This window comes from Sceloporus occidentalis, unplaced genomic scaffold (genome assembly GCF_023333645.1).
Source record: "Sceloporus occidentalis isolate IW3139 unplaced genomic scaffold, rSceOcc1.0.p SCAF_4, whole genome shotgun sequence".
Classification (NCBI taxonomy): domain Eukaryota; kingdom Metazoa; phylum Chordata; class Lepidosauria; order Squamata; family Phrynosomatidae; genus Sceloporus; species Sceloporus occidentalis.
This window is the reverse complement of record NW_028316984.1, coordinates 175,821,029-175,830,581: the sequence shown is the minus strand read 5'-3', so window position 1 is coordinate 175,830,581 and position 9,553 is coordinate 175,821,029. Positions and strand designations below refer to the sequence as shown.

The following is a 9,553-nucleotide window of genomic DNA, read 5'->3' as shown; positions in this document are numbered from 1 at the left end:
AAAGCGCAACTTCTTTCTTTCAGTTAGTCTCAAAGGTGCTACAAGATCCTTTTGCATACTGATTTTCCAGACTAACATGGCTATACCTTTGAATTTAGAAATCTAAGGTACCCACCATATTGAATAGAATCAGCCTGCTCAATATTTAGTTTTCTATATGCAGAGATTTTATATGTGAAGTAAGATTTCATTATGCACATTTGCCCTTTCTATTAAAAATGGTTTCGATTTGCTAAGACATCAGTTGTGAAAAGGAACAAAGGTGTTACTGTACTGAAAGCCAGCATCACAGTGGCATTCCTCCTTTTTTGTCCTTAAAGTAACAGCTGTACTATATATTTTTAAAAATCAAATACTAGTGTTAACCCACATTTCTACCCCCAAACTAAACCTTCTATATTTAATAACAACTTCATATTAAAAAGGGGCTCTGATGAAAGGTGACCTCTAAATAACCTAGGATTGCTCCAGAGCAAGTAGCTGGCCCTGAGACAAGTTGGAGCCAGCCAAGGAATGATCTGGACACACATCGCAATAGATCACAAAGACATCAGCATAATCCCTTTGATCAATAAAGGAGTTGATGGGAGTCCAGCAGAGGAAGATGGTGGTACTTGTAAAAACAAAGATCTTTCTTGCCAAGGTGTGCATTTGCCCTTTGTTTTAGGAAGTAACTCCCATCTCCAAAAGTCTACAGCTTTCAGCTTTTAGTCTGAGAACATTTACTGTAGTTGTCCAGGAATGCTGCCAACATACACTCACATGGCTGATAAGAGCCTGCTCGGCAAAAGGTAAATACACCAAGCTGCCAAAAAGCAGTTCTTCCAGCAATAGTGCCAAATGAAGTCCGAAGAGAATAAGCCACAAGCCAGTCCAAAGTTCAGGATTATACAGACCAATACTACCAGTCCAGTCCGAGGTCAAGAATACCAGAGGGTTGGTCAGTGAGTCCGCTCCGAGGTCAAGGATTCCAAGGCAGTCAAAGGTCTAGGAGGCAAGGAGTCAGATCTAGCAGCATTCACTAATGAGAACAAATAGTCTCTGACAAGGGAGCTCAGCGTCTGCCAGGTGTCTTATATCTAGCTCCTTTATCACAGTTGCTGATTGCCTAATGAGCGTTTCTCAGCAAGTCCCTTGGAACGCCGAAGGCATACCCTTTTTAATTTCCTCTGGGTAAAGGTAGGAACCTCAATGCTCTGCTGCTCTATTTCTCCCAGGTCTGGCACTTCTACTGGGGCAAGGCTGGGCTGCTGAGCCTCAGGCTCCACTGGAGGAGATCCCACAGAGTCTGGCTGAGCTGGCTGAGCCAAATCCACTGGGGCTGGGAGAGCAGAGCTGAGACCTGGCAGGGCAGAACTGAGGCCTGGCACAGTCTCAGGTTCCTCCTGCACCTGAGGAGCTGAGTCCTGCCCACCATCCTCTGAGTCTTCCTCATGGCTGGCCATGACAGTAGCCATCTATCTTTTATCTAAACAATCATGGACACATCTACTACAGTTCCCATCTGATGTTCCTTCTGGGAAAACAATCTGGCATATAGAGAATCCTTTCAAGTTTTTCATGTCTGCCTTCAAGACACGTTTCACCATATAAATACTGGGCACCAGCCTCCTGCTTTTTGAGTTTAGTTGTAAGCAGGCAGCCATGCTGTTTGTATCTAGAGTGCTTCAATAGTCGGCAGCACCCCACTTTCCAATGTGGTTATTGAGTCAATTGAAATTATTACATTACATTTGTTCCCAGCATAGATGTGAGATGTCTCCTTAAGAAGATGGATCTTACTGCGTTCACCTGTCACCAGGTAGCAGGCAGCCCATATGCAAACTGAGCTTCTCCAAGCTTCTCCCGCATCTTTTCAAGAACAGGAAAATCCCATTCTTGAAAAGCTGTGGGAGAAGCCCAGGTTGCATATGGGCTGCCTGCTCCCCGATGATGGGTGATTGTGGTAAGATCTGTCTTCTTAAAGAGACATCCCACGTCTGTGCCAGAAGCAAATGTAATGTGATAATCTCCAATTTCTGTTCCTACAAGTGGAAGCAAGCCTCATCTTTTGTGAGTATTGCCATTAGCAAAACCTCAAAATCTATTCACCCCTCACACCTTTGAATTCTTGGCTTGTGTGTGTGTGTACGTGCGCGCGAGTGCATGTCCTTTTCTGTGTACATTGTTCATTCCCTTAATAAACTACAACTAATTTGGCTTCTGGAGTTCTGTGTAATTTGGACCTGTATACATTTGGGTTGCTACCCCGGACTGCCTGTTTTCCCAGCCATATTACAACTCTCATTTGAGCTATTATTAAAATTCCCCTTTAAACATATTAATATGTGGGTGCTCTCTCAGGGCCTAGCAAATTGGATCACACTAGACACTGGAGGTGGTGAGATTTAAATCTTCTCCCCCAACCTCACTCTCAGGAAAGTGTCACTACCACATCATGCAGCAGTTAGTATTGGGGGGGGGGGGAGGGTCTCTGATTGGCATCAATGGAATGTTTTGTATGAATGTTAACTACTGTGGGAGGTGGTAATAAGACAGACCTCTTCCAGTAGGCCGTTCCACAGTTTAAGAACATAAAAGCTCTATGGGAAGTCGTCGTTAATCTAGTTATTTGGTATTCTAATAGATTCTTTCCAGATGTTCTGAAAGTGCGAGGCGGATTATGTAGGGAAAGGCTTCCCACAAGTAACTCGGGCTCAAGCCATATAGGGCTTTAAAGGTGATAACCAACACCTTATACTGCATCCGGAAGCTAATTGGCAGCCAGTGAAGGGATTTTAACACAGGTGTTATGTGGTCAGACCTAGATGTACCAGTGACCAATCTGGCTGCTGCATTTTGTACCAACTGAAGCTTCCAGACTTGGTATAAAGGTAGCCTCACGTAAAGCGCATTACAGAAGTCTAAACAAGAGATTACCAGTGCATGTACTACTGCTTCAAGGTCCTTTTGGTTCAGGTAGGGACACAGTTGGTGTATCAACTGAGTTGATACCAAGCACTCCTGACTGTCACATCTATTTGAGATGACAACTGTAGGGATGAGTCCAGGAGCACTCCAAAACTGCAAACTTCATCCTTTAGGGGAAGTGTGACCCCATCCAGGACAGGTTGACAAATCTCCTTCCCTGGACTTGGGATACCTATCACAAGTACCTCTGCTTTCTCTGGATTCAGCTTGAGTTTGTTTTCCGTCATTCAGCCCATTACCGACTCAAGGCAGGCATCAAAAGGAAAGATGCCATCATTAGTCACTGCAGCAGTCGGATTTTGGTGTCATCAGCGTACTGATAACACTGAACCCCATGTCTCCGGATGATCTCGCCCAGTGGCTTCATGTAAATGTTGAACAGCATGGGAGACAGAATGGCGCCCTGAGGAATGCCAGATGTCAGCTCTCTTTTAGAAGAGCAACTGTCCCCCAGCATCACCATCTGGAATCTGCCTGAGAGGTAGGAATGGAACCATTGGAGCGCAGTGCCCCCAATACCTAACTCCTTCAGGCATTCCAGAAGGATACCATGGTCGATGATATCGAAGGCCGCGGAGATGTCCAAGAGCACCAACAGGGTCACACTTACTTTCCCTGTCGATCCTCAGATGGAGATCATCGACTAAGGCAACCATAGCCGTCTCAGCTCTGTATCCTGTCCTAAAGCCGGTTTGAAATGGTTCCAGATAATCGGCTTCGTCCAACACAACCTGGAGCTGGAAGGCAACTGCCCTCTCGATCACCTTGCCCAAAAATGGTAAAAGGGAGACCGGTCTATAGTTATTTCTCACCAGGGGGTCAAGGGATGTTTTTTTCAAGAGCGGTTTGAGCACCACTTGTTTTAATGTTGATGGAAATTTACCCTCCCTGAAGGATGCATTGATTATGGATCTTAATAAAGATTTTATTGCATCCCCTCCCTGGGCAGTCAACCATAACGGGCAAGGATCGAGACGGCTGGTTGTCTTCTTTACACTACCAAGAAGCTTGTCCATTTCGTCAGTATTTACAAACTCAAAATGATCCAGTTTAACATAGTCCACAGAGTCACTGGGCATCTCTTTTACAGCTCTTATCTGAGAGATTTTATCTGCAAAAAAGTCATTAAAAACATCTAATCTGGAAAAGTGGTATATAAATAAACATTAACATTATTATTATTATTATTATTATTATTATCATTATCACAGCAGGCTACAGTTGGTTCTAAAAGGGGGTTCAGGGTGGGAGGCAACTGAGTTAACTCTTTAACCACCCTGAACAGCTCTGCTGGATGAGACCTTTCAGACACAATATATGCAGCATAGATCGAATTCTTTGCTGCATCTATTGCCACTCCATAGGAATCCAAAAAAGTCTGTATGGTGTGTCTTGTCAGACAAACGTTGATGTTTCCGCCAGCAGTGCTCTAGTCATTGCACAGTCTGCTACATTTTATGAAGATTTTCTGTGTACCATGGTTTACAATTTGAAGTGGGCTGGTAAGGAAGTTCAGGAGCGATAATATCTATAGCCCTGGTAAAATCATTATTCCAGGTATCAACCAAGGCTTCAACAGAATCGCTGACATTCTCAACCATAAAACCCTCTAGGGCTTCCTGGAACTAATCCAGTTCCATCAGCTTTCAAGGGTGGACCATTCTAATAGGTCCTCCACCCCTGAGGGGGATCTGGGTAGTGGCCTTCAGTCCCACCTTGACCAGAAAATGATCCGTCCATGACACAGGAGAGGTGTGAATTACCTCTGCCCATGGATATTCCTGATCTATACTAAAGACTACATTGAGTGTATTACCTGCACAATGTGTTGGCCCTGAGACTAATTGGGACAGGCCCATGGTTGTCATGGAAATCATGAACTCCTGAGCTGCACCTATTAGATCTAACGAGCTGGACTCAAAGGCGATGTTGAGGTCACCCAGGACAAGAAGCCTAGGAGACTCCAGCACCAGCTCCCAGACCAGCTGTGTCAGCTCAGCCAGGGAGTCTGTTAAGCAATGGGGTGGACAGTAGACCAACAGAATCCCTAGACTGTCCCTGGCCTTCAGAGTCAGGTAAATGCACTCAATGTAGTCTGTTTTCTGGATAGGTTTCCTAGTCAAAGTGAAGGTGCTTTTGTGGACTGTCATTCTGTAGGAAGTGTATCCAAACCTGGATGCAGGATGTTCCAGTGCAAATACATGCTGGGAGTGAGGCTGCTATTCCTGGGATTGCAGCAAAGGAAGAATTAAATTCCTTTTCCCCAACCACACTGGTCCTGGCATATTGGGATCCAGCATTTATCTATATTTTTAAAAATGTATGTTAAATGCAACAGTACCTTAAATGTCAGTTCTATATGGGCCCCAATTTTCTATGTCCCCTGCCTTACAGCCCTTGTGTAGATTTTCGTTATTTAAATTTTTTAACACCATCTTCCCTTACCTGGTACAGTATTATGGTAGCATTCCTATTGCACAAGTAGTTTAAAGGCTCTTCCAAATAGGTGAGATGTGTCTGGATACTGCAATATTTGTTCCTTCATTTTTCAGTGTTGTTTTTTTTTTAATATCCAAACATTTCTTTTATCCTGGCCTGTTTTCTGACAGTTCTCAGCCCCCGTGGCAACATGTTATTCCCACCTTCAAGTTGGTTTCTTTATAAATCAGAGACACAGTGGAGTAAAATGTTCCCTTCTCCTCTTTTCTTAATTTTAATTCTTTTTTTATAGTTATGATGCTATAGTGCGTTGGTGAAACAAGGCTTTTGTGTTACAACTCTTTTAAAAAATTCAGAAAGTGAAATTTTACCCAAGAGATCATAGGACCATCTCAGCAAACCTGTTTTAAACAGACTTTTAGAAAAATCCTAGTGCAAATGCAAGAAATTGCTACAAACAGCTCCAAAGAGAACAGAGCAATATAATCCCAAGAAGTTATATCACAAAAGCACACACTTCTTTATAGCAATCTAGAACAGCTTTGTGTTTAAATCAGATATTTATGTTTCCATTCAGTTTTCCCCCTTTGTCACCAACCAGAGCTATTTAATTCACATAAATGCAATTTTAAACGCTTGTAATTGTCTAGATATATTTTGTTATACACAGTTATATACTTACATTTATACACAAGTTATAGATTATTATACAGTGCAATTTATTTTTTTCTCTTTTTAACAGGGATCTGAGCTTTTCCATTTCAGGGTGTCCACCATTCCTGGAGTCTCATTTTGTAATTTATTTGATGAATTTCAGGTATAATCATGGCTACTTTTTTATATAGTAATAAAAAAATAGTACCATGTAACTACCATAAAACAGAATACAAGGTTATTCTCCTCTGCCTCACAATGGTGTCCATATTTGTGAATGCCTGACACTGGAATTGGTTATAAAGACCTATGTGCAGTGACAGCTGCTAACTAGTTGGCCTGGTATGGCAAGGTGACTGGCAGTAAATCCAACATTGTCTGTTAGCTCCTCTCACAAGTAATTCATTACAATTATCCTGCGTGGAAGACAGACCAAAAAAGTCACCTTGGTTCAGAATGGTTCTGTATTCTCACATTCAGTTTTTGTATTGTGCTGGAAGGAATATCACACTCACATCACTGAACCTTTACTTAAAATAGGGGTTGACATTGGAGATTTTCAGATGGGGGGAAAGCTTGGCAAAGTCGCGCGATCTCGCTGAAGATTTTCAGACACATCACACTTATTCAGGACTTACCCCATGAAGATCCAGGAATGTTCCAGCAACAAACCATTCATGGGGAAGTCCTGGGAATGGTTTGTTGCTGAAGCATTCCTGGATCTTTATGAGTTAAATCCTGAATAAGCTCAGTGTCATCTGAAAATCTTCAGCACAGTCATGCGACCTTGCTGGGAGTAAGCCTTTTTCTTCCCTGATTTCCACCCTTCTTATAATTTCCATAGTGTAAACAGCATATATGCAAAAGGAGAGAGGACAATATGGCCCTTGGACCACTGATCTCCTATAGAGAAATTTTAAAAGTTGTCTGAAAAATTTCACTTTCATCCAAGCAATGAACTAAACTTCAAAATAGCATCCCCCCTCCAAAAAAAAAATCTTTAAAGAAACACAACTTCCATTTTGGGGTAGTGCTGTGACCCACACTGTGTTGCAAGGACTCAAAATGGCCATGCAGCCCCCTATGTATGCCCACCCCTGATTTAGAAGCACCATCTCTGAAGTTGCAGATGTAAATCTTGTGTTACCCTGTTGTATTGGTCAAGCTATCTTTATTGGATGATAGCCTTTTCCACTCTTATATACACTGAGGGAGGGGGGAGATGTGAGTGTACATATCCCTCCCATTGCTTCAATCACAGCCCCAGCCAAACAACTATAGAAAGCATGACAGAATTTTGTTTTAACCAACATTGGATTGAAATAAACCTATAAGGCCCCATTCTCACTAGCCCATTTGCTCTGGATAGAACTGGGCAGATCTGGTTGCCCCCATACCGAATCTGCCCAGAAAGAAGTTCGTACTACCCTTTACCTTGATTGATGCAATTTGCCCCTCTGAAGTTCACATTTGCAGTACCACTTTAAAATGGAGCCTCCTTTGTTGTCAATCAAATTCACTTCCGCTTTTGTCAAAGGTGGCATATCCTACAGCCATTGGCCAACCGAATGGGTGCCTTTCCCCCTCCTTTTTTTAAAAAAAACTGGTGGCAGTGTGCGCATATTCTGTCAACTTGTCAAATTTAAAAACCTCCAGGTGTGTGTGTGTGTTGTGTGTATTTGGGTCATTACAGATTATGGCAACCCTAAAACGACCCCAAACTGGGGTTTTCTTGGCAAGATTGGTTCCAAGGAGATTTGCCATTGCCTTTCCCCTGAGGCTGAGAGAGTGTGACTCCCCCTTAGTCATGGGTTTCCACAGCCTTCCCTCTGAATGCCACCCTCTAGCTTCCCCTTCGCTTCCAGCCCAGCATTTCCTCCTCTTTGGAATAATACCTCACCTCAGAATGCCATCTCTGCATCCTCTTTCTTTGCTTTCCCTCCGATTGCCACCCCAGAATGCCTTACATACGCATAAACATGTGTAGCAAAAGCTTTCACACATTGTATCAATTTGCCAAATTTAAAAAGAAACACAAGCATTTGCATATTCTGTCACTCACACACACACACACACACACACACACACACACACAATATTTTTTTTTAAATGCCACTTGCAAAGTGAGGTGCCGTGCCGGCAGCAAGCAAACGAAAGGGAAATGTAGCACAAGCAGACATATTCTATCAATATGTATCAACCTGTAGAACAAGCATTCGCATAATCTGTCAAAAATAAAAATACCAAAAAAAAAGAGAGAAAGCTGCCTGCGAGAGGGGAAGCATGTCCTACATTTTGTCCCGGTTTTTAGTAGAGAATTATGGCAACCCTAGTCCCAGTTCACATTCTCACTGATACCAGTTTTCTTCCATTCCTACATGCCCAATCATATGATAACCTAATAATTGTGTTTTGAATGAAACTAGCTTTAGCAATGATCATTATATTTTCTGTTGCAGATTTACGTTGATGATGCACCACTGGCTTTTCCCGGACAATATCTTATCAGTACAATTACAGCTGTATTAATAGGAGGCGTTATCTTTATGGCATTTATCCTACATGTGTATGAAATTCAGCTAGGAAGTATTATGCAGAGACTAAAAAGAAACAAAGTGGCGTCAAAAACCTCATTCGCCACAGTTTCAGCAACTTCTACTGAAGTTAGTGAGAACTGAAGACAACATCAACAACCATGTTACCACTGTAACCATCAGTCATGTTGTATGTCAGTGTATAGGCAATTCTTCCATTTTCTAGTTGGCCTTATCCAGTTTTTTGTTGGGATTCTTTTTAGAAGACGTAAAGAATTTTCTTTGTCTATTTCTTAGGGCAAGATATTTGGAGTCACTGTTGATTGTTACTTTTCTTTAATTTTAATGATGAGAGGGGCTTATGTGTATGTGTATGTATATTTATTTTAAATAAATGACATAATTTTAAATAAGTGATACAAGATGAGTGCAACTTAAAATACTGATTATTGTAGTATTTAGGCATTACTAAATATACACATATAGATACCTCTATATTCTTTATGTACTAGTTATGTTATGATTAAAGGCTCTACTGCAAATGAAGTAAAAGAATCACATAATTTTATTTTAAATGAATACGCATGTAAAAAGAGAGAGAGAGAGAGAGTCATTGTGGCAATAAGGTAAAAACATTGTGAGTTTAAAGACTTAGTCCAAGATCATACACTGTCATGTTTAACTTTATGTTTCTTGAGTTACACTGCAGTTGTGCAATGCCATCTTGTAGTGAATTGTGACATTGAGGTACTAAATGCGCAACCAAATGAGCATACATATCTGCATGTGCACCCATGTGCATGATTATCTGTGCATACACATATGTATTCCCATTTTTAATATCGGATTCATGTCGATTTATGTCCATTTTGTACACATACACAAAAACTTGCAGAACACTTTAATCTGCCTCAATATTCCTTTTCTGACTTCAGGACAGTGGGCCTTGAACAAAA

At 41.7% G+C, this 9,553-nt stretch overlaps 1 protein-coding gene across 4 annotated transcripts in view; it reads left to right on the top strand.

Moving 5' to 3' along the window:
- The window catches only part of CATSPERB (catsper channel auxiliary subunit beta), an 83,382-nt gene extending 74,401 nt beyond the window's left edge, over positions 1-8,981 (top strand). For 3 of the 4 annotated variants that reach the window (XM_089522403.1, XM_089522401.1, XM_089522404.1), the window contains 2 exons: positions 6,152-6,226; positions 8,523-8,981. In XM_089522403.1, coding sequence (XP_089378529.1) covers positions 6,152-6,226; positions 8,523-8,741 — 294 coding nt within the window. In that variant the 3' untranslated portion in view covers positions 8,742-8,981. The remainder of the gene's footprint in view (positions 1-6,151; positions 6,227-8,522) is intronic. The other variant, XM_089522402.1, reaches the window with a different exon arrangement.
- Positions 8,982-9,553: the final 572 nt, after the last annotated feature.